Consider the following 25,099-nt stretch of genomic DNA (forward strand, 5'->3'; position numbering starts at 1 on the left):
TTAAGAAGAAAAATGGAGAGTTCCATAATGTTTAAATGCTCAATATATTATAATACTAAACTTAGGGAAATAATGTTAATATGAATGTGAAAGATGGGGCAAAATGATGGAACGATGTTGCACAGAGATGTTTGTACCCAGACGACACACTGCAGAAGGAAAGATGGAATGTTTATTTTTGTAAGTAAAAATTAATAAAACTCTATAAGAAAGAAAGAAAGAAAGAAAGAAAGAAAGAAAGAAAGAAAGAAAGAAAGAAAGGCATTCAATGGTCTTTCAATTTTGTTTTGATGCTTTTCCAATGAACTTTTCAACCTTCTGTGGCTGCATTCCAATTTTGAAAAGCAAGCTCTTACATTTCCACCGCCCTCCAACACATGATTGTAAGACATCCCGATTTTCACTAATACAGGATTATTTTGAACTTAAAAGATATCTTTCATGGCCCTTTTTTGATGTGGCAAATTAGGAAGATTTGCAGTCACGACTAAACCTTGTGCCTGTTTGTGGTTTTTGTTGCTGTGTCTTGAGTTTTAAGATCTTAACGTCACATAAATAGTTCAGTTCCTGTTTTGCTATCTATGCCAACTTCTTATCATCCTACTATCACCCTATACTTGTACTTCATTTACTATCACTTTATATAAACCTTTCATATTTGGCTTTATTGTTGAGTTGCAAAATTGTAGGTTTTGCAGGTGAGTGTCCACAATAAAGGCTATTCGTTTAATGCAAATTTAGTTCTCCTCTGTTTCCATTTCTGTAACAGCTTCACTTACTTCTTTTTCAGTTATCCTGACAAACATCCTAAAATGTCCAAGCTGGTGCCCATCATTTCCCAGAAAGATCTGGAGAACATTTCCCTGAGTCACACAGGCTTTGGCATCTCGCTGAAAGCCTTCCACGTGGCATGGAACACAGATGTCTCTGTGAAGCTGTTGAGCAACCAGAGAGCAGGAGAAAGGTTGGTTGATTTATTTTATTATGATTCATTGTATAGTCAGCCAGATATTCAGACTGAATCTGGCATTGTTATCCACCTATCGAGTCTTTCCCAAGCACCTGCCAAAGGCAGATGTTGATGCTTTAGGTGTTAGAGCCGTGACGCGTGCCACAAGGGGCATGTGGAGCCATATTTGCTGGCACGCCAATTGTCAGTTCCGGCGTCTATGCGTGCACTGGCCAGCTGATTTTCGGCCTTCTGGAGGGCCAGGGGAGGCTGATTCTCACCCTCCGCAGGCTTCAAGAAAGCCTCTGGAGGTTGGAGAGGGCAATAAGCAGCCCCAACGGGCCAACCAGAAGTTTGGGAATGAACTTCCAGTTGTGGCCGTTTTTTACCCTCCCCAGTGTCTGGATGCTTTCCTGAAGCCTGAGGAGGGCAAAAAATGGTCCCAGTGGGCCAACTGGGAGTTCAGAAACAATCCGTTTCCGTATTCCAGAGGGCCTCCGGGGGGCGTGGGGTGGGGCCATTTTCACCCTCCCCAGGCTTCAGGAAAGCCTCTGGAGCTTGGAGGGCTCATGCGGGCATGTGCGGGGGGAGGGTGTCACATACACATGAGCAGGTGGGCGGGGAGGATTGAATTGGTGTGGGCACTCGTTCGAACGTGATAGTGCGCATACCCACGCAATTTTCGCGCACCATAAGAAAAAGGTTCACCGTTACTATGTTAGAGTATTCCTTGTGGGATGCAAGCTGTTCCGAGTAAAGCTGCCGTTTGTAATTGACTAATGGTGAATTTGTCAATGCCAGTAATGTTCATGCCTTGCATTGCGCTCAAGGCACCTATGACTATTGGAACTACCTTTGTTTTCTCTTGCCACAGTCGTTCCATTTCTATTTACAGGTCTTTGCATTTGGTTATGTCCTCCAGTTCCTTTTCTTCTATTCTGCTGTCTCCGGGTATTGCCACATCGATTACCCAGACTTTTTTCCCCTCTTTCTTATTGACAGTTGTTAAGTCTGGGGTCTTAAGTGGCAGGTGCCTGTCTGTTTGAATTCTAAAACCCCAGAGCATTTTAGCTTCTTTGTTTTCTATTACCGTATCTAGTTTCTGGTCCCACCAGTTCTTGCTTGCAGGCAAACGGTATTTCTTGCCACGTAGGATTGTTGCTACTTTATTATGCCGTTGTTGCACAGTCAGTCTGTGCGATCTTCCTGCAACAGCTAAACAGGTGATCCACTGTTTCTTCAGCTTCTTTGCAGAGGCGGCCTTTGCTAATCTGTTGCTGTCTTCACAATTCTGTATGCCTTTGTTCTTAAGGTTCCTGTGCAAAATTAGCTCCTCCATCTCTTTCTTCAATTTTCCTACTCTTAGCCATTGCCAGGTCTTGTTCTTATCTGTCTCCCCCCCACCCCCGCTGTTGTTTTTTAAAAAAATATGCTGGTTGTGTAATGCTTTGTCTTCCCATGGTTTATTTATGTTATTTATTTATTTTATTTATCATATTTCTCTACCAACGATCAAACCTGTGTGCTTGGGTGTGGTTTCCTGATTGTTGAATGGGGAAGGCTCCTAATGATCACAAGCTGAGCTCACTTTAGCAAGAATTTAGAAAGTTTCTGAATGCTCACCATTTCTCTGCTCTTCTCTGAAACTCCCTTTTTTCACACTTCCCCAGAAAGTGATGTGTGTGTGTGTGTAACTAGCATATTTAACAAGGAAGTGACTTTGATCATGAAGTAGAGTTTACCAGGGTGCTGTCAGGCACAAGGAATCAGGACCATACATTAAGTTAAAGTTCAGAAGATTTATTCCTCATGCCGATACACAAGAATCTAGCCAACCAACATTCAATACTAAATTGGCATCAGATAAGGGTTAATGGAATTCAAGGGGGACTTGGACCGTTTGTGGCAACCTAACAACTCTAGGCTGATGACACATTTAACTCCGCCTCCCAGCTTTGCTTGTTCAGGTGAAGCTCATTCATTGTACTGTGCTGATCCCTGCTATTTTCCCAAACTCAACTGCATAATTGGTGGTAGTCAGAGAGTCCATTCATGCTTTCCTCATCAAAAGTGTTTTTTTTAAAGACAATTAAAGAAGAAAACTCAAGATGTTGTCCACAATGTGATTGATTATAGCTGTCATGACAGGAGGGCCGCTGTGACTGTCCCCCTTTTGTGTGCACTGTTTTGTAGCTACCATCTTGTTTGGATAAAACCTTATGCAGACCCTCCTTCCAAGGAACCTGAAAAAAAAGTTACTATAGTTAGTCCTTGGTTAAGGACCACTCATTCATTATCAGTTATGAAGGCACTGTGTTGTGGCCTGTCAGCGGCCTGCAGAACTGGCAACAGATTCGGACAGTGAGGAGGCTGGGGAGGAACATGGGCCAGTCCTGGAGTCTGGGGAAGGCTCTGATGAGGGCTCTGTGTTGGAGGCAGAGAGGGGGCCAGAGTTATCCGACAGTTATCAGCGGCCTTCAGAGCCAGACATCAGTGAAGCAGACGAACAGCTGGAGCCTGTTCCCAGTGTGCACATGCATAGAGTTGCCAGAGGAAGGGAACAGCTAAAGAGCCGAGGTGGCGCAGTGGTTAGGGTGCAGTACTGCAGGCCACTTCAGCTGACTGTTATCTGCAGTTCAGCGGTTCAAATCTCACCGGCTCAAGGTTGACTCAGCCTTCCATCTTTCCAAGGTGAGTGAAATGAGGACCCAGACTGTGGGGGCAATGTGCTGGCTCTGTAAACCGCTTAGAGAGGGCTGAAAGCCCTATGAAGCGGTATATAAGTCTAACTGCTAACTGCTAAAGAACAGGGGTCAACTTGGGAGTAAGGCCACAGGTGGATGATGAATGGCCCCTCCCAGAGGAAATAAAAGGAGTGAAAGAGGAGTGGAGTTTGCAGGAGACAATTAATTTGCTTAATTGGTTCCTGACTCTCCGAGACTCCTTGCCAACTTTTGCAGATATCAGCCTGGCAGCTGTCCAAGCCAGATAAGGTCTGTGACCATAAATCTTCCCTTGAAAGACTTTGCTGGATGTGAATGAGCAGAATTCACAGTCAATTAATAAAAGGGTTTTTTTGTCCAGACCAGGAGTTTGCTTCATGCTCTTGGGAAGCCTCCGTCAGAACACACTAAACAAGGAGACTTACAATTGATGCACAAAATTGCAGCTGTCACAGCGGCCCTCCTGTCACGACAGCTGTAATCAAAGTGGGGGAGGGAATGGAAGCGCACACTGATAGTTCATTTTGCAGTAACAAATGATGCTGTCTTGTTCTGTTGAAACAGTCTGACATGCAGATATTTTTTTCCTCTTGCAGAGACTTCAAGACTCTGCTTCAAGAAGCTGCAAACACACAACGTTTACAGTGCAACCATCTCTTGCCGCTTTTGGGTATCTGCCAGTTTCAAGGTTTCCTTGGGGTTGCAACGACATGGATGCAGAATGGATCTCTCTCTTTGTTCATTCACGATGTAAGTCACAGAAGGCTAGAGAAAAATCCCCTTGGCTGGCTGTCCTTTGGAGGGGTGCAATGGAATATAGTAGGGAGCTGGATTCCTAGGAGGAGTGTGGGACTGATTGCAGAGAAGTAAGAGGCAACTCAGTTCCGATAATTTGTGTGAGAGATAGAGGGTGAAGACCAGGGGTGAAATCCAGCAGGTTCTGACAGGTTCTGGAGAACCGGTAGCGGAAACTTTGAGTAGTTTGAAGAACCAGCAAATGCTACCTATGGCTGTCCCCAGAGTGGGGTGGGAATGGAGATTTTGCAGTATCCTTTCCCTGCCACGCCCACCAAGGGCAGGTATTAGAGAACTCCAATAACAGATCGGGTATGTAGATGTGGTAAAGGGGAAGTTTTTTGAACTACCAGTTCTTAAAGAAATGCTAAAAAAAAGTTTTTAAAACTTCCGACCATCGCATGGCACAGCTGACTGGCACAGCTGATCATCGGTACATTTTATAAAAAAAATTTAAAGCATTCTTTTACTACCAGTTTGGGCAAATAGATAGTAAAACTGTTAAAAAAAAGTTTTAAAAAAGGTTCCAATGATCATGTGGCATAGCTGATTGTCGCACAGCTGATCGTCGGAACTTTTTAAAGCATTTTTTTTTAAACTATCAGTTCGGGCGAACCAGCCCAAACTGGTAGCATTTCACCCTTGGTCCACATATTAAATCAATGTTTTGAAAAACAGTGTATTCAATAAACACTATTTTTTGCCCCAGGGTGAACTCTACCCAGATCTTCCTGTTCCTTTGAGCCTAAGGATCCTGTCAGATGTTGCCACCGGTCTAAGTTATCTTCACAGTTTGGAGCCTCCTATCCTTCACCACCATCTCAAACCTTCCAATGTGCTGTTAGATCTTGAATACAGAGCTAAGGTAGGTTTTTCAAACATTTCCCCGCTTCCTTTTGACTGGCTGTCAGAACAAAACTTTAGTTGTTCAGGAATTCTAGATAGTCCTCAACTTATAGGTAGTCCTCAACTTTCAACAATTCCTTTAGTGACTGTGTGAAGTTGCAACCGTACTGGAAAATATAACTTACGCCCATTTTTCACACTTACGACTCTTGCAGCCTCTCCAGGGTCACGTGATTTACATTTGGATGTTTGATAACCGGTTCATATTTATGACGGGCTCCTCAGCTCCATTTTCAGTTGCAACGGCCTCCTGCAGCCCTCCGCCAGCGAAAACGGAGCTCAGGAGGGCTGCACGCCACCCTCCTGAGCGCTGTTTTTGCTGACAGAGCACTGCAGGCCAGTCCTTCGCTGCTACCAGGGGCCAGATCCTGTCCCCTGGCATTGAGTTTGACACCCTTGGTCTAGGGTTCCCTGCCTGAGCAGGGGGTTGGACTAGAAGACCTCCAAGGTCTCTTCCTACTCTGCCATTCTATTCTATTCTGCTCCCTTCTGTTCTGCTCCGCACCATTCCCATTCCTAATCTAATCCTATTTTGCAGATCTCAGATTTTGGCCAACCCACTTGGAGAAAACAGCAGCTGAGGGCAGCTTTGCAGAACTGTAATGAGGCGAGTTGCTGGGATTTGCTCTACCTTTCTCCTGAAATACTTCAGGGAGGTCAATTCTCACAAAAAGGAGATGTTTATAGGTGAGTCTTTAAAAGAAAGAATTAAAAAAAAACATAACCAAGATAGATTTGAGAAGGAAAGGGAACAAGAAATGATATTCAACTATTTTTGGGTCTGCTGAAATACCACCCCAAGAAAATAAAAAGTAAGAGCTGGAAGAGACACCTTCAACAATAGAAAAAGAAAGGAAGAGAGGAGGAGAGGAGAGGAAGAATAGGGAAGGAAGATAGAGGAGAGGAGAGGAAGAATGAGAGAAGGAGAGAGGGTAGGAAGGGGAAGAGAGGAGTAGGGGAGAGGAAAGGGGAGAAGGAAGGGAAAGGAGAGAGGAAGGAAGAAAGGAGAAAAGAGAGGGATGGAGAAAAGAAAGGGAAAAAGAAGGTGGTGTCAAAACAGGCGAGGGATGGTAAACAAAGCAACCCAAACGGTGGTTTATAACCCTGTAAATGGAATGACAAATGTATAAGAACGACAAATGTAAAAAAAGAATAACAACTATGTGACTATATACCTATAATTGTATATAGAGAACAAAAAATAAAAAATAACTTTTCAAAATAAAAATTAAGAAAAAGAAAGAATCTCAGGGCATTGTTTTGTCAATGTGAGGCAATGGCTCAACTCTATGGCAGGTTTAACTAACCTGGAACCTTCCAGAAATGGTGGATTGTCTGACCAGGAGCCCAACCAAGTTGCTTCTTTACTTTTCATAGAAAGCTTGCATTAGATTTCAAAACTGGAGGAAGAAGGAAGTCATAAATTTTACCACTGGCCCTTAGCATTAGAGTAATGAGTATTTTTGGAGCTGATTCTTCCTCATCAAGATGCTGCTACTTCTTGCTGGGTTCCAACTGTGAGGAAAACTGGGTCTGGGGGTGTTGGGAGTATGTTAGCACAATGGAATTACAAAAGGAATTTGTTATTATCCCGAATGCCATTGCTCTGCTCAACAAATAATTCCTTCAATACTCTGAAATCATTTACCGTATATACTCGAGTATAGGCCGACCCGAATATAAGCCGAGGCACCTAATTTTACCACAAAAAACTGGAAAAGTTATTGACTCGAGTATAAGCCTAGGGTGGGAAATGCAGCAGCTACCGGTAAATTTCAAAAATAAAAATAGATACCAATAATGTTTTTGAATATTTATTTCAAAGAAAAACAGTAAACTAGCGGTGTATTCAATGAAATACTTCACTCACCTCATGATGCTGATGTCCCGCTGTGATGATGATGTCCCGTGCAGCCACGGGAGCGATGTCCCGCCTCCTATGACACACGGCACAGTGATTCCTATCATTGGATCACTGTACCAGAGGAGGTGGGACATCGCTATGTGGCTGCTTGCCATAACAAGGAGGAGGTGGGACATCGTTGCAGAGCGGCAGGAGGGGGAGGAAGGGGAATCGTAAGACAGCCCTGCATTACATTAGAACGTGAGGAGGGGGGATGGTGCAGTGCGCGCTGCGCGGCAAACTGACACAGAGGGAGGGGAAACTCACAGGGGCACTGGGCCATTCACGAGTGTCACCCAGCGGCATGGCCCCGCCCCTTTTTCTCCTCCATTTCGGGCAAATTTTTCACTGACTCGAGTATAAGCCGAGGCAGCTTTTTTCAGCCCAAAAAGTGGGCTGAAAAACTAGGCTTATACTCGAGTATATACAGTACTAAGTCTGCACTACTTCTAATCTTCTAATTGTTCCTATCACCCATCTCCTCCCACTTACGACTGTATGACTGTAACATTGTGCTTGTATCCTTATGTTTCCTAGTTGATTTGATTGCATATTTGTACCCTACGACTATCATTAAGTGTTGTACCTTATGATTCTTGATGAATGTATCTTGTCTTTTTATGTACACTGAGAGTATACGCACCAAGACAAATTCCTTGTGTGTCACTTGGCCAATAAAGAATTCTATTCTATTCCATTCCATTCTATTATTAGTTGTGGAATAACACAAGCAGGAAAGTCATTGTTGTGTTCTACTTTTGGCTTCTTCAGAAGCAACAGATTGGCCAAGAATTTCATCTTGGATGGGGGTCCCATTTCATATTTTTTAATTCATTGTACACTTTTGGTGCTCACTGAAGTCAAGAGATGCTGAGGAGTCATTTGAATTTGGACTTCCAATATAGCAAGTGTATCGGTCTGGGGAAACTGTTTAGATGAGAGATGTTACCAAATAACACCTGGTTTTCCTTTTGATTGTTTGTGCCTAGTTTTGGGATGATGTGTTGGGAACTCCTAAGTCGACAAAAGCCACTGACAGGTAAGCAATCTAATAAAATGCTCAATCTCAGGTAATCTTCCTTTGATGGGTCATTTCCATCCGTCTGTCTGTCTGTCTGTCTGTCTGTCTCTCTCTCTCTCTCTCTCTCTCTCTGTCTATCTATCTATCGCTATATCTATCTATCTATCTATCTATCTATCTATCTATCTATCTATCTATCTATCTATCTATCTATCTATCTATCTATCTATCTATCTATCTATGGCTCTGTGTGCGTGTGTTTGTGTGTATTTTCCGGCATAACTCTGGTAACAGCAGGAGTTACCTTCTGCTCTTCTTTAACTTGGAGCTGAGACAAAAAATATTCTTTGCTACAAGTCTTTTGGGCCACACATTTGCTTTGCCAGCATCTGACAATGAAGACCTTCCTGGATAATAAGCCCAATCGGGCTTTTGAGAGCATGTGCTAAAATAAACCCTCCCTCAAAAATAAGCCCTCCCCGAAAATATTGCAACACAGCAGCAGCCATGAAGTGACTATGCTCGCCGCCTCCTGCACCTCAAAAATAATAAGACCTCCCCCCCAAAAAAGCCAAGTGCTTATTTCAGGGATCAAAAGAAAATAAGATACTGTCTTATTTGGGGGGAAACACAGTATCTGTGGTTGCAACTTGTACCAGTTCTGCGAAGAACTGCTAGAAAGAAAGGGAGGGAGGGGGAGAGAGAGAGAGGGAGGGAGGGAGGAAGGAAGAGAAAGAAAGGAAGGAAGAAAGAAAGAAAGAAAGAAAGAAAGAAAGAAAGAAAGAAAGAAAGAAAGAAAGAAAGGTCTGACTTTTGGTTTAATGCTGCCCTCTAGTGTTTTTTCTTTTAACTTCCTTTCATGTCATTTACAGTATATACCAGTGCTCCAGTATAAATGTGTACACTAGGGGTGTCCATCCATGGCAAGTTTAAGACCCATGGACTTCAACTGCCAGAATTCCCCAGCCAGCCATGGGAATTCTGGGGGTTGAAGTCCACAGGTCTTAAAGTTGCTAAATTGGGCATCCCTGGTATAGGCTGTTAATAGCAGTGTTCTCTTCAGGACTTTTTTTGTCTTATTATAGGAAAAAAGACTTTGATTCAAGCTATAACCGGGGTCTGCAATGGTTTGCGCCCAGGGATCGAAGCAGCATTCATACCAAATGCCTTGCCTCATCGGAACAAGCTGATTCAGCTCATGCTTCTCTGCTGGCACCAAGAACTTCACTTCAGACCCAATGCCACAGGTAATATTGTTGGCTTTTTTACACCTGATTTAGAAGTGGGGAATTCCCTACTCCCCCCCCCCCAAAAAAAAACCAGTGATGGCTGGCTGGGGAATTCTGGGAGTTGAAGTCCATCAATCTTAAAGTGGGCAAGATTGAGAAACACTGCTCTAGAGAAATACTATGTTATTCTGAGGCATCACTGTGAAAGCCTTGCCGGCTGCAATATGCATAAATAAAGCCACACTCAAGCCAGGATTGTATGAAAAGGATGGATGGAGAGAAGGATGGATGGAGGGAAGCTTTTAAAATGTGAACATGATTAGGGGACTGGAAGCTAAAATTTATGAAGAACGGTTGCTGGTATTGGGTATGTTTAGTTTGATGAAAAGAAGGACTAGGGGAGACATGATAGCAGTGTTCCAATATCTCAGGGGCACTTGATGGTAGGACAAGAAGCAATGGGTGGAAACTAGTCAAGGAGAGAAGCAACCTAGAGAACTAAGAAGAAATTTCCTGACAGTTAGAATAATTAACCAGTGGAATAACTCCAGAAGTTGTAAATGCTCCAACATTGGAAGTTTTAAAAAGAGATTGGATAACCATTTGTCTGAAGTGGTGTAGGGTTTCCTGCCTAAGCAGAGGATTGGACTAGAAGACCTCCAATGTCCCTTCCTTTTCTATTCTATTCTATTCTATTCCATTCCTTCTCCTTCTCCTTCTTCTCCTCCTCCTTCTCCTTCTCTGTCTAGTCCAGTCCAGTCCCCTTCTCATTCTAGTCTATTCTATTCCATTCCCATTCCCATTCCCATTTTAGTCCATTCCATCCTGCCTAAGCAGGGGGCTGGACTAGAAGACCTCCAATGTCCCTTTCAAGCATTCCATTCCAATTAACAAATGAAATATCCTTCCTGCCTTTTTCTGTTGACAGAGTGTGCAGCATTTCTAAAGGATATCCTCAGTACATTTCCAAAGGAGGTGATTTCTGATGCAATCTACAACTTGATTTGTGCCAAGGTGAGTCAAAAGAATTGTTTGACTCTGGATCATTTCTTTCTTTGTTTTTGTTTTTTTTAAAAACCACCATTTTAAAAAAGACTTGGTTACAAAATCCTCTAATTATGAATAGGATAATCATGGCCTCCCCTATTGTACTTGAAATGCATCGTACTATACCACCTACTTTAGCCAGGCTGGCATATTGCCCTCTTTTTTCAGCATGAGAAATTAAATCAAGCTCTTTTTAAAAGTAGAGATAATTCTCAGTTTACAAACAGAAGGAAGCACCAAATTTCTATCGCTTCTTCTTCTTGTGCCATGGATGTTGATGATCATGGTGGCAATCCTATTTTTGTCAACAGTCGCATGAAAAAGTGCTGCTGAGTTTTGTCCAAACAGGTCCCTTAGACTTTGAAGCCACAATGTTCTTCTTCTGCCTGGACTTCCTTTGCCTTCAATCTTTCCCTGGAGGATTAAGTGAAGGATGGCGTATTTTTCTGGGTGTCGCATCCCATGTTCAAAATATTCTAATTTTCACTTTTTAATGGCTTTGATGATTTCCCTTGGCTTCCCCAGGCAGCTCATCACCTCCACATTTGTGATTTTGTCAACCCAGCTTATATGTAACAACCGTCTGTAAATCCACATTTCAAATGCTTCTAGTTTCTTCAAGTGGCTTGCTGTCAGAGACCAACTCTCTACTCCGTAGAGCAGGATAGAAAAGATGTAGCATCTAACAAGCCTGATTTTCAGTCTTAGGCTTATGTTGTGGCTGCAGAAGACCTTTTTCATTTGGAAGAATGCAGTTCGAGCTTTCCTTATCCTTGTCTTTACTTCACTGATCATGTCTATCATGATCATTTCTATCGCTCAGCGATGACATTGAACAGAAGATGTTTTCTCAGAAGCAGAAGTCTAAGAAGCTTGATCTCACGGCGTCCGTTGTGTCTTTCAGGAATGTGCAATCAATGCTGCCAAAGGTCCAGTTTCTCACCTGCTTGAAACAGGGATGCGCAATTTAGAGGTGAGTAGAAGACGGCTTGGGGGGTCTTGCATTCAATTTAGCTATTGTCCTTTATGTCCCAAAGGTGCTTTTTTCAGGAGGCAACTGGACTTTCTTGTTTTTTCCTTTTGAAGATGTTTCACTTCTCATCTAAGAAGCTTCTTCAGCTCCGACAGGATAGTGGGGAATGGAAGGATTTATATTCCTTGCAGACAGCTGGTCATTTGCATCCTTTTTGAAGGTCATTGAAGCACTTGGAGGATTATCTGTGTTCTTAGGGTCACTTGAATAGTAATCCTGGTTTCTTTGGGATAACCATGACCTGGATGTCTGAGAATCTCTACAGACGTTTAGCTATACAATTTGGGATGAAAACCCTTGGAATGGTGTGGGAGTAGGAATGGATTTCCAGAGGGAAAAAATGGCAGATGACAGGAACCAAGAGCACCACTCAGGTGACCCTGAGGACACAGGTATACCTCCCAGTGGCCTCACCGACCCTCTAAAAGGATGCAAATGATGAGCTGTCTGCCAGGAGTATCAGTCCTTCCATTCCCCACCATCCAGACGGAGCTGAAGAAGCTTCTTGGATGAGAAGCGAAAGGAAAAGGAAAAATCTTCAAAAGTCTTCAAAAGGAAAAATCAAGGAAGTCCAGTCGCCTCCTGAAATAGCATCTTTGGGACAACCATGACCTGGATGACTGAGAATCTCTACAAACGATTGTCCTTTATATTTGATTACCGATAATCCTATCCATGCAACCATAACTGAGTACACAATTTTGGTCGTAGGTCATGAAGGTCATAAAGCAGGTCACCACATGACCACACCTAATTTTATGACTGTTTTTTGCAGTCATCATTAAATAGACTTTCCTACAGAGAGATTTTTCTAAAAACCAGAAGTAAACTCCAGTTTCTGGCAAAACTTTCACCAATTGTGGTCACCTGACTGCAGGATTCCCTAAAAGTTGTAAATGTGGACTAGTTGCCAAGCATGTAAAATGCAATCATGTGACAACCCCCCCCCCACCCCCGAGGGTGACTGGGATGTCAAACTTTGAATTCAGCCCTAAGTCCCCTTTTCAGGGTTTGATTTTAACTTTGAAAGGTCAATAAGCAACCGGTCATAAGTCAAAGAATACACATAGCAGGGGCATCTTCAAGACGAATCAGAAGTCAAAATGGCACCTGCAGTTGCTATATGTGAATTGAGTTTGGGTGAATACCAATAGTTTTCCAATGTGATAGAATCTTTTTCTTTATCTGTGACTTCCTTTAAATGTTGGTTTTCCCCCTTACCAGAGGGAGCCCCTTTGTGGAGTGCTGTGAAGCTGTTACCATGGCAACTCCATTGTGTTGTACAGTAGAAGCCATTTTACGGCAGTACAGTAGAAGCCATTTTAAGACACAACAGGCTGTAGCTTAACAGAACATATACCCCGAAGGGTGGTAGGAGTGTCTTAACCCCACAATATTTTTCTCCAGAGATTAAGGCATCTGTGTACCAAGTTTGGTTGAGATTGCTCAAAGCGTTCCGGAGTTATGCTGAAACATACATACACACACAAACACACACACACACAAACACACACACAGCCATTTTTATATATACAGAAGAAGATAGTAAAATTATCTATGATGCCAATTCAGCCCAAATAACTACAAATATACCCACAATTCTGAGGATTAAATATTTTGGAAAATACCAGAATATTTATCTTTTTGGGGGTGTAGAACATGGCAATGTGGATATTTTCAGAGAAGCCAGGAGTTTGCTAGAAGTAAATCTTCATGGCGAGGAAGTGGTTCATAGTGTGGAGCATTTCTCACACTTACAACCATTGTGGCATCTCCATGTTCATGTGATCAAAATTCAACTGCTTGGCAACTGACTCATATTTATGATGGTCATAGTGTCCCGGGGTCATCTAATCCCATTTTTACGACCTTCTCACAAGCAAAGTCAGTGAGGAAGCCAAGTTCACTTAACAACTATAACTTAACAACTGCAGTGATTCACTTAACAGCTGTGGCAAGAAAGATCATAAAATGGGGCAAAATTTACTTAACCGCTGTGTTATTTAGCAACAAAAATTGTCATCTCAATTGGGCTGCTAAGTTAAGGCCCCCCTATAGCATGTTTTCTTTAATCTTCTCATTGGAATTCATACAACTTTCTAAAAATGTGCAGCTCTAAAAAGATAAATGTTTGGTTAATGTTGTTATTGCAAATGATGTCATTTCTCGTTGCTTGGTTTAGCTCATCTGTCCTCAGAACAACAATGTGCCCAACAAGGAAATTGTGTTAAAGCCGCAGAGCTTATCATGTGAAACAGGAAATCCAGGGAATAAATTGAACCAGACTGTCCTTGTCAGCAATACACCTCGAGGGACAGCCTTAGGAAGAGGTAACGTTTCTGTTAGCTCTTTTGTTGTTGTTAGTTGCGAAGTCATGTCCGACCCATCGCGACCCCATGGACAACGTTCCTCCAGGCCTTCCTGTCCTCCAGAGTCCATTTAAACTCACGCCGACTGCTTCAATGACTCCATCCAGCCACCTCATTCTCTGTCATCCCCTCCTCCTCCTCCTCCTCCTCCTCCTCCTCCTCCTCCTCCTCCTCCTCCTCCTCCTCCTCCTTCTTCTTCTTCTTCTTCTTCTTCTTCTTCTTCCCTCAATCTTTCCCAGCATGAGCCTCTTCTCCAGTGAGTCCTTCCTTCTCATTAGCTGGCCAAAGTATTTGAGTTTCCTCTTCAGGATCTGCCTTCTAAAGAGCAATCAGGGTTGATGTCCTCTAGGACTGACCGGTTGGATGGCCTTGCAGTCCAAGGGACTTGCAGGAGACTTTTCCAGCACCAAAGTTCAAAGGCTTCAATTCTTTGGTGCTCAGCCTTCCTTATGATCCAACCTTCACAGCCATCCATTGCAACTGGGAAAACCAGAGCCTTGACTGTACGCACTTTTGTTGGCAGGGTGATGTCTCTGCTTTTTAGTATGCTTTTTAGGGTTGTTAGCTCTTAAATCAATTTAAATGGGAGATGTTGATTCCGAACAAGAGTGCAGTGAGACTGGGGGAAAATGTCAGAGACATGTACAGTCCTAATTCAGCAAGATATTGGCTGTTATATGAAAAGACCATGTGAAAAGAATATGAGTGTATATTTGTGTGAATTCTCCTTGTGGAGTGCAATTTCTCCTTGAGAAATGCAACCAGGCAGAACGTTGCGATTAATTGTATTGGGAAATAGAAAATGAATCATTATCGAATACTAACAATGCGCCTAAAATAGTGTTGATTGTGAACCAGAAGTGTTAAGGGTGAAACAGACATTAGAAGATTATCTAGAAATATAAAAAAGGCACAGCGGGAACGAAAAGCAAGCCGTGTTCTTAGGGCATTTGGCTAACCAGTTTTGCAGGCCAGACGAGTGGTTTTAAAGAACATGCAATCCAACTGCAATGATTACACCATGGCTACCCTGGCTTGACTTGGTCATCAAAGAATTGTGTTCAAAATGTCATTGGCAGAAGCCCAACAGAAGATATCTATTCCACCCTTCAATTCTCCCGGTAAACCCATAAACAGACCCTTTTTGAATTGAAGAAAATGGAGCCGGTGTCCCAAAGGTGCTTTTTCCAAAAAGGCAATTAGACTTACTTGTTGGCGATTCCTCTTCGTTGATTCTCCATGCATCTAAGATTCTTAGGTGACAAGTGAAATGTTTTCAAAGGAAAAAAGCCCAAGAAAGTCCTGTTGACTTTTGGAAAAAGCACCTTTGGGACAACAGTGACCTGGTATTGTGGCATGGGCCAGTCCTGGAGGGTGGGGAAGGCTCGGATGAGGGCTCTGCGTCAGAGGCAGAAAGGGGGCCAAGGCTGTCACGCAGTTCTCAGCTCCTTTGGAGCTAGACAGCAGTGAAGCAGAGGAACAGCTGGAGCCTGTTCCCAGTGTGCGCATGCGCAGCTACCAGAAGAAAAGAACAGCTCAGAAATCAGGGTCGACTTGAGACTAAAGTCACAGATGGAAGGTGATTCTCCCCTCCCATAGGAAATAAAAGAGGAGCGAAAGGGGAGGGGGGCTTTTGCAGGAAACCATTAGTTCATTTGGTCATTAGATTCGTTTCAGGAGTGTGAAGATCTGTCTGTGAATCTCAGAGACTCTCTGCCCAATCTTTCTTTGCATTGCACCACGTTTGGGAAAATATTTACATGGCCGCTTTCCAAGATAGATAAGATCTGTGGTCATAAATATTCCTTTGAAAGGCTGCTTGCCAGGTCTTGGCTGAATGTGAATGAGAGGAATTCACATTTGTTTAACAAAAGGGGTTTTGTCTGGACCAGGAATCTGCCTCTTGCTTTTGGGGAAGCCAAGGTCAGAACACCTGGCTATTTGAGAGTCTCCATAAAGACATACCCAGAAATCAAGATCCCCAAAAGTATAATGTTTCATTCTCTGAAGAATAATCATGATCTACCACATCCTTCCTTTGGGGGTTAATACTTAATGTTCTTCTTTAGTTGGCTGTGCTGCTGTTGAACTTAAGTGAGTTCAGCTGATCCACAGGTGGATAGTTGAAGCTTGTCTGCCTGTCCTATAAGTTATTTTTCTAACAAGGTTGTCACATGTCAGCAGGATGTAAAACAAGTCTGAACAAACAAAACTGGGGTTTGAAGGTCATCCCAGAGTGGCTTTCCGTCTGATTTCTCCTCTACTCTGTTTTTAAGATTAGATCGGAAACACCTCATTTTTGTGTATATAGGTGTAGAAAAGCACACTCAGGAAATCTCCTCAACACTTGTTAAAAAAACACTTTGCTGATTCCATGTGCATGTATGGGTTGGACTGCTGCTTCCAAGACATTAGAAAATCTGATGAAAATAAAAATTCAAAGAACTTAATCTGAAACCTCAAGGTATTTTTCTAATGTTACGTATAGGGGGAAATAGATTTGAGAATTAAGCTATGCGTGTATGAGGAGTTTTCCGAAACAGAACAGAAAAGGGGGAAAAATGATTAAAAAAGGAAAAACAACAAAGATATGGGAGCTTTTAATACCTATACATATAGCAATAGCACTTAGACTTATATACTACTTCACAGTGTCTTACAGTCCTCTCTAAACAGTTTACAGAGTCAGTCTCTTTTCCCCAACAATCTGGGTCCTCATTTTACCCACCTCGGAAGGATAGAAGGCTGAGTCAACCTTGAGCCTGGTGAGATTTGATTTACCAAATTACAGGCAGCCAGCAGTCAGCAGAAGTAGCCGTAATGCACTCTGACCACTGCGCCACAAAGGGTCATAGAAGTACGTTCGTATGTATGTATGTATGTATGTATGTATGTATGTATGTATGTATGTATAGGGGAGAAATAGATTTGAGAATTAAGTTGTGCGTGTATGTGGATTTTTCTGAAACAGAACAGAAAAGGGAAAAAAATAATTGAAAAATGAAAAACAAAGATATGGGAGCTTTTTGTACACACACTATATGTCGGGGTTCCAAATAGCATCCAATATAAAATCAGAGTCCGAGGCAAAGGATTCCTCAAAGTTCCAATTTATTAAGAGAGCCATGTTGGCACATCTGGGAAAACCCAAATCTGAAAGCTTCCCGGTTTTCCCCACCCAGTTGAAAGTTCACAATCCTGCTCCAACACCCACAATTTCATCACATGGTCCAGTCTGTTCACTGCCACGAAGACAGATTCCTCCCATACAGATCCGGCCAGGTGCAGAGACAAAGTCGACCTTGACTTTCAGAGAAAAACGTTATTATGGCTACACATTACCCAACTCCACGTAATCCTCCCTCCCAGTTTCCCACGATAGAAAGTGTGGCAGGCCTGAAGTCAAACTAGAATGAAAGGTCAATTGGTTAGGCCTTGATTTAATAGACTTGGACAACCAGTTCTCCAGAATGGTGTAGAGTCTCCTGCTTGAGTAGGGTTGGGACTAGACCTCTTAGATTTCCACCTTCCAACTCTGTTATTCTGCATTCAACAGACCAAGTTTCATGCTGATTTAAGTCCTCTATGTCCATTAACTGTCTTCCTGAGTATGATATCAATTATCCAACTGATGTAAACATCACCCTACCAATGATGCAAATTGGCACAAGTGACGTCAGTTGTACAATGATACCATAATACTTAGAGAATAAAGTGCCCTCGTTTTGTTCTTTTGCATTTAATGGATATTTGTGAATAATAGACATGCCTCACATCCAGTTAAAATGAGGTTTCCAATACCCATCCAGGTCCCTGCCTAGAACTGGTTCTCTGCAGAAGAACAGGGGATAGTGATATAATCTTGTAGGTTCCTTTTGTCTTCTTTTTGCAAAAATGCAACTCTGTTTATCCAGCTTTCCCCCTTCAGGGCTTGAATAGTAGGTAAAAGTTCAGGAGTTTGGCGGAGAAGTTTCCTACAGAATGCAAATAGATTGCCTGCCAGATTTGTTGAAGCTGAACATCTTGTTTTGAGTGGTTTCTTCTGTCCAGCCCGTGAGCTGGAAGGAAATTGGCTCAGGTGCTGAAGAGAAAGAATGGAATATACCAGGAGTGGGCAATTTTATGCTCTGTGGACTTCAATTCCCAGAATTCCTGAGCCACCATGGAATTCTGGGAGTTAAAGTCCACAGGTCGTAAAGTTGGCATAGTAGCCTACCCCTGGAATAAACAATTTTAATCTAGTTGTGGATTAATATTATATGGATTTAAAAAAAACATGTTAGATTTAGTTGTAGAACTTTATCGCTATTGTCATAATTCGTTACAAATTCATCAGTTCTGCCAAGGGTCAGACAGTGATCAGGGGCCCAGGGAATTGGCTCTTTTATATCTAGAGACAATAAGTATATCAGCGAAGAAAGAGACTTTAGCTTTGGTATAAACTCAAGCAAACAGATTTAAAAGCATAAAAACATACATACAGCTAGATGACACCCAAATCTCTTACAAGCAGAGATACCCCAAGGGCAAACAGTTTCTATAGTACAAGGGCTAGGTTCTGCACAGAAATTCCCTGCCAATGGCAACAACCAATTTTTATCACAATCTGGCATCATAATATTATGGCCCTACGATGGTCAGGAGACTATAAGAACTGACCTTCACTGGGTAGCATATGATTCTGGGACGAGAATCAAAAGTTTGAGACTTTCACATTGAGAAAAGTTTTGAAGCTGCATCAACATTCCTCCTCTTCCTCCTTTATTTAGTAAACTAATTTCATCTGTATTTTATCACTATTCCTTCATCCCTTTCTTGATTTTTATTTTCTCAATTGTGATTCTGATGTTATGATCTTTTCATTATGATGTTGTTAGTTGTGAAGCCGCGACCCCATGGAGAACATTCCTCCAGACCTTCCTGTCCCCTATCAACCTCTGGAGTCCATTTAAGCTCACACCAACTGCTTCGGTGACTCCATCCAGCCACCTCATTCTTTGTCGTCTCCTGCTTCTTTTGCCCTCAATCTTTCCCAGCATTAGGCTCTTCTCTAGTGAGTTTTTCCTTCTCATTAGGTGGCTAGAGCATTTGAGTTTCCTCTTCAGGATCTGGCCTTCTAAAGAGGAGTCAGGATTGATCTCTAAGACTGACCAGTTGGATCGCCTTGCAGTCCAAAGGTCTCACAGGAATCGTCTCCAGCACCAGAGTTCAAAGGCCTCCATTCTTTGGCACTCAGCCTTCCTTATGGTCCAACTTTCACAGCCATACATTGCAACTGGGAAAACCAGAGCCTTCACTATACGCACTTTTGTTGGCAGGGTGATATCACTGCTTTTTAGTATGCTGTCTATCTTGGAGCCCAGGAAAATAAAATCTGTCACTACCTCCATTTCTTCCTCATCTATTTGCCAGGAATTGAGAGGGATGGATGCCGTGATCTTAGTTTTCCTAATGTTGAGTTTCAAGCCAACTTTTGCACTCTCCTTCTTCACCCGCATTGAGGCCTTTAGTTCCTCTTCACTTTCTGCCATTAGAGTGATATCATCTGCATATCTGAAGTTATTGTTATTTGTTTCGGCAATCTTAATTCCAACTCGTGATTCATCTAGCTCCGCCTTTCTTGTGTTCTCTGCATATGTTAAAAAGGCAGGGCAACAGTATACAGCCTTGCCAGACTCCTTTCCCAATTTTGAACCAATCAGTGATTCTGTGTCCAGTTCTCACTGTTGCTTCTTGAACTGCATCAAGAGACAAATAAGATGGTCTGGTACTCCCATCTTTTAGTTATACCATGAATGTTCCAATTGTTCGGTCACATATTGTGGAAGCCGACGATCTTTGATCGATTGTAAATCTAAACAAACAAACAAAACTCTATGCAATGTATTTCTTATTTGGTATGGACTGAACTGAATGGATGTTCTACCATTTATGATATGACCAATAAAACAATTTGTGTGTCCGTCTCAACACTTCATTTGTTGTTTGGCATTCTTTCATGCAGATCCATCTATAAGTGCCAGCAATGGATCAAGTCTTCCATCCATTGTTCTTCCACCCCATTCAAAGATAAGCAACAATAAAACTAGGCCCTTCAACGATGAGTCCAAACGTTATCAGCCTCCGTTTCCACAAACAGTGGGAGAACCAACTTGTTGCAAAAACTGTCCACACAATTGGCCCAACAGCACATTAACAGGTGAGAATTAAAATTAAACCAGGATTGTGGATAGGAACAGTTGTGCATTCCACTTTAATTCATTCATTAAGAGAAACACCGGCAGCGTAATACTTATTTTATTTTGCTTGCTTTCCAGTGTGCTAAATCATAATAGTTGTGACTTAAACATATTGCACAACCTCAGGGTGATTTATAAATCATAATTTATAGCTCAATGTGTGTAAAGCCCAGGCAGGTGTGATCTATTCAACAAATTTTGGATAAAAGCCCAGCTTAGAATCCCATATAAAAGAGCTGCGTACATACAAAATATTGTAGGAGGAAGACTCAAAGGTGCTTTTCCAAAAGGCAACTGGACTTTCTTGTTTTTTTCCTTGAAAGAGTTTCTCTTCTCATCCAAGAAGCTTCTTCAGTTTGGAACTGAAGAAACGTCTTTGATGAGAAGCAAAATGTTTTGGAAAAACACCTCTGGCCCAACCATGACCTGGATGATTGAGAATCTCCATAGCAGAGGTGGTATTCAGCAGGTTCTGACCAGTTCTGGAGAACCAATAGCGGAAATTTTGAGTAGTTTAGCAAACTGGTAAATACCACCTCGGACTGGCCCTGCCCCCATTTATTCTCTGTCCTCGAGTCCCAGCTGATTGGGAGGGAATGGGCATTTTGCAGTATCCTTCCCCTGGAGTGGGGAGGAAATGGGGATTTTGCAGTAACCTTCCCCTACCATGCCCACCAAGCCACACCCACCAAGCCATGCAAACCAAGCCACACCCACAGAGCCGGTAGTAAAAAAAAAAAAGAATCCCACCACTGCTCCATAGACATGTATGAGGCAAGGCTATTAGGGTTGTTTGCTTTTATATGAAAAGATGTGATTAAAATGTTATCATCGTCTCTTTATTTTGAGGGGGGGGGGTGTCTTTCAGTGATGAACTGTCCAGGGAAGAGATGTTCCTTCCCAGTTGCCAATTCCAGTTGCAACAAACAGCAAATGGTTTATGAATGAACCAGGAAAAAGCAAAAGCAATAGCATAAATCTATACCGCTTCATAGTGCTTTACAGCCCTCTTAAGCGATTTACAGTCAGCATATTATCTCCCACAATCTGGAAGGTTGGAAGACTGAGTCAACCTTGAACTTGGTCAGAATTGAACTCCTGGCAGTGGGCAAAGTCAGCCTGCAGTACTGCATTCTGACCACTGTGTCTCATGGAGGGATGGATGGATGGATGGATGGATGGATGGATGGATGGATGGAAGGAAGGAAGGAAGGAAGGAAGGAAGGAAGGAAGGAAGGAAGGAAGGAAGGAAGGAAGGAAGGAAGGAAGGGCAATAGCAATTAGACTTATATCAGTATAAGGCTTTACAGCCCTCTCTAAGTGGTTTACAGAGTCAGCATATAGCCCCCAACAATCTGGAAGGCTGAGTCAATCTTGAGCTGGTGAGAATCGAACTGCCAAACTGCTGGCAGTCAGCAGAAGTAGCCTGCAAGACCGCACTCTTAACTACTGAGCCACCGCGGCTCAGACCTCAGAAATGTCTCATGTTTGCATTCTCACAATCTTTGCTCCCCTGCCTTTTAGGTCCTACCTGCAAAACAAAGAACTGCTCCATCCTCACCTTGGGCCGAGAAACCATCTTAAGTTCAATGACCGAAGGGCGCTTGAACCACCTCCTGGACGTCCTGCGTGCCCAACAGCTCTTACCCAGGCCAGATTACGAAATGATCAGGTCATACCCGACTTTGACTGGACGCACCCGGGCTTTGATTGACACTTGTCTGAATTTGGGGGAACAGGCTGCTGAGGCCGTGGTGACTGTATTATCCAGCAGTAAAGGCAGCCTTTTGCTGAGAAAGCTCCAGCAAACCCGGTGAATTAAACCTAAATCTCAATTCGGTTTTACACCGTGGCCTTATCCGTCCAAGGGATGCCTTGCGTTACTTTTTAGAGATGCTCATCCTCTTAAATAAATAGGTCAATAAATGCCTGGATTGGATGAAAAAGAACAAGCTGAAGGAAAAGGATCAAGATTTGCTGTTTTGGGCATGATATCGGGATGAGTAGGCTCTAAGCTCTCTTGTTTTTCCTCAAAGGCAGAAGAGCACAAGGTTTTAAATTTTCACGTTGTGCCAAAGCGGCTTATGGAGCTGTGGGGAATTAAAAAGTCATTTAAGGACAGGGCTTTGCCAGTAAACCACTGGGAGTAAAAGTGAGGTTGCTAATGGCTTCAAGCAAGAAGCAAGGCAGTTGGTCCACCTTCCAGAGCAAATTACACCTTTGGTTCTCCGCACCTGAAATCAAGGTGGCACAAAGGCGAGAGAGATTCAGAATCCAGGTTTTTCTCAGATACGAGGAATGTGGAAGCTGGGTTTATTCGTCGGCAATGGCTCAGAGAATAAGGGAAAACACTGAAAATGAAGGCAGGTTTGGTACTAGGAGATCTCCTGCAAGTTATATCAGAAGCAATTAAAACTGTCTGGGTTAATTTTCAAGAAATGTAAATGTGCATGTGTCAATCTGGTGTCTGTCTTTCATTTCAAAAATCATTCGGTTAAAAAAAATAAAGTCTAGACTGCCTTCATGCATTTTATTCATCCAACTTTCTTTAACCAGGCTTTTTTTTCTAAATAAACTACAATAAACCATGTCTGTTTAGATCAGGGGTCGGCAACCCTAAACACTCAAAGAGCCACAAAGGTCCTAATCGGAAGCCCCCCGTTCAATTCTGGAGCCGACCGGAAGTCTGGTTTCCCCACCATAGAGTCTCCGCCTAGTGTGACATCCTTTTTCCTCTACCTGTCCTAACTGAAAGCCCTATCAACTGTGAAGCTGACATGTGACAGGGAGCCACAGCAGAGGGATGAAAGACCCACATGCAGCTCCAGAGCTGCAGGTTGCTGGCCCCAATTTAGATTTAGACTATATTGGGAAAAATCCTACACCATAAACTACAGCTAAATGCTATTGAGCCAATCCAAACTAACTGCATTGTATCCTAATGTGTTGGGTTTTAATTTAGTTTAAGGCTTATTGATTAAATAACTATATCAAATATAATGTGTTGTGCGAACCAGATCCAATAAGTGGATCCAAACTAGGTTAATTGCACTGTGGTTCTTTTAGAACCCCCCAGCAAAATTTAAGCATGCTGAAAATGAAACTTAATAATTGAAATGAGATTAAATGCCAACTGGTTCTGAAATCTATTAATAACTAATTAAAAGGTCTTAAAATTAAAAGAAAACTCCTAAAAAGAAATTCATTAAAAAGAAAACTTCAGGATAAAAAATATTGTGTATGATCACTGGGGAATTTGATAAAATACAGTTAGTCTTTAATTTGCCACTGCAATTGAGCCTGGAATTTTGGTCATAGATCCCCGTGGTCGTGTCTAAAAGTTACAACCATTTCTTACAACAGTCATTAAGCAAACACCACGGTCATTGGTAGAATGCAGCTGTCATTAAGCAAACCCATTTACCTCCAATGAGTGTTTTCTTGTGAGAAGCAAGATGTAAATGCTAGAAACCAAAAAAATGTCATAAATCATGCTTGCACAACCACAGGCTGCTGCAGATGGCGATGAATGTTGAACTGGTTGCCAAGTGTCCAAAATGCGATCACATAATCACAGGAGGGGTCTGTCATAATTTTGAACAATCGTTAAGCAGCTGGTTGTAGGCCAAGGACTACCTGTAAAATTGTATAAAAGGGGCAGTATCATTGCACAATAATTTGTCTGGAAATATCCTGGTATGGAATGGGACAATTTGCTGCAGCCAAGTCACTATGGCCAACTAGCCATGGTCAACTCACCAAAATAATTTTTAAAATATTTTAATGTTTGTCATTCACATTTCATTTTTCATCCTTTGGCGTCCTTTTTGCAATAGCACTTAGACTTATATACCGCTTTACAGTGCTTTTACAGCCCTCTTTAAGCAGTTTGCAGAGTCAGCCTCTTGCCCCCAACAATCTGGGTCCTCATTTTACCCACCTCAGAAGGATGGAAGGCTGAGCCTGGTGAGAATTGAATTGCCAAATTGCAGGTAGCCAGCAGTCAGCAGAAGTAGCCTGCAGTACTGCACTCTAACCACTGCGCCACCGTGGTTCATGATTCTGTTCCACCTTTTCTTCAATAGAAATAGAGGAACAGAATAGTTCGAACCTGGGGAGGAAAGCTATGGCAAATCTAGACAGCATACTAAAAAGCAGAGACGTCCCCCTGCCAACAAATGTGTGCATAGTCAAGGCTATGGTTTTCCCAGTTGCAATATAAAGCTGTGAAAGTTGGACCCTAAGAAAGGCTGAGCGCCAAAGAATTGAGACCTTTGAACTGTGGTGCTGGAGAAGACTCCTGTGAGTCCCTTGGACTGCAAGGTGATCCAACCGGTCAGTCGGAGAGGAGATCCACCCTGACTGCTCTTTAGAAGGCCAGATCCTGAAGAGGAAACTCAAAGACTTTGGCCACCTAATGAGAAGGAAGGACTCCCTGGAGAAGAGCCTCATGCTGGGAACGATGGAGGGCAAAAGAAGAAGGGGACGACAGAGAATGATGTGGCTGGTTGGAGTCACCAAAGCAGTCGGTGTGAGCTGAAATGGACTCTAGAGGATGGTAGAGGACAGGAAGGCCTGGAGGAACATTGTCAATGGGATCGTGAAGGGTCAGCCACGACTTCGCAACTAACAACAACACTTTCTTTGATATTAGTGTAATTCTTGTCCCTCAGCAAGTTGTCCTGTGGCAAGCTGACATAGACCCATTCTGGTATGCTACTATGATAGCCTAAGAGTCATTGCGGTATACTGGGGAAAGGCTAGCAATGATGATCCTAGGCTCTAGTCTCATTTCAAGCATACCAACTTCTTGGTTAACTTTGGGCCAGGCCCTCCCCCGTAGCCCAAGGGCCAATCAGGTATACCGAGGAAGGTCCCCACAATG

At 42.7% G+C, this 25,099-nt stretch overlaps 1 protein-coding gene across 2 annotated transcripts in view; it reads left to right on the forward strand.

Annotated features, from left to right (window-relative positions):
- The window catches only part of LOC106541579 (receptor-interacting serine/threonine-protein kinase 2), a 39,295-nt gene extending 16,562 nt beyond the window's left edge, over window positions 1-22,733 (forward strand). For both annotated transcript variants that reach the window (XM_014057071.2, XM_087728454.1), the window contains 11 exons: window positions 791-964; window positions 4,269-4,422; window positions 5,177-5,332; window positions 5,912-6,060; window positions 8,266-8,315; window positions 9,383-9,544; window positions 10,455-10,540; window positions 11,478-11,546; window positions 13,789-13,936; window positions 19,980-20,174; window positions 21,739-22,733. In XM_014057071.2, coding sequence (XP_013912546.2) covers window positions 813-964; window positions 4,269-4,422; window positions 5,177-5,332; window positions 5,912-6,060; window positions 8,266-8,315; window positions 9,383-9,544; window positions 10,455-10,540; window positions 11,478-11,546; window positions 13,789-13,936; window positions 19,980-20,174; window positions 21,739-22,031 — 1,614 coding nt within the window. In that variant the 5' untranslated portion in view covers window positions 791-812 and the 3' untranslated portion in view covers window positions 22,032-22,733. The remainder of the gene's footprint in view (window positions 1-790; window positions 965-4,268; window positions 4,423-5,176; window positions 5,333-5,911; window positions 6,061-8,265; window positions 8,316-9,382; window positions 9,545-10,454; window positions 10,541-11,477; window positions 11,547-13,788; window positions 13,937-19,979; window positions 20,175-21,738) is intronic.
- The last annotated feature ends 2,366 nt before the right edge of the window (window positions 22,734-25,099 follow it).

Source organism: Thamnophis sirtalis, unplaced genomic scaffold (assembly GCF_051295495.1).
Source record: "Thamnophis sirtalis isolate CommonGarterSnake01/CBP01778 unplaced genomic scaffold, rThaSir2_p1.2 scaffold_14, whole genome shotgun sequence".
In the NCBI taxonomy this organism is placed as follows: Eukaryota; Metazoa; Chordata; class Lepidosauria; order Squamata; family Natricidae; genus Thamnophis; species Thamnophis sirtalis.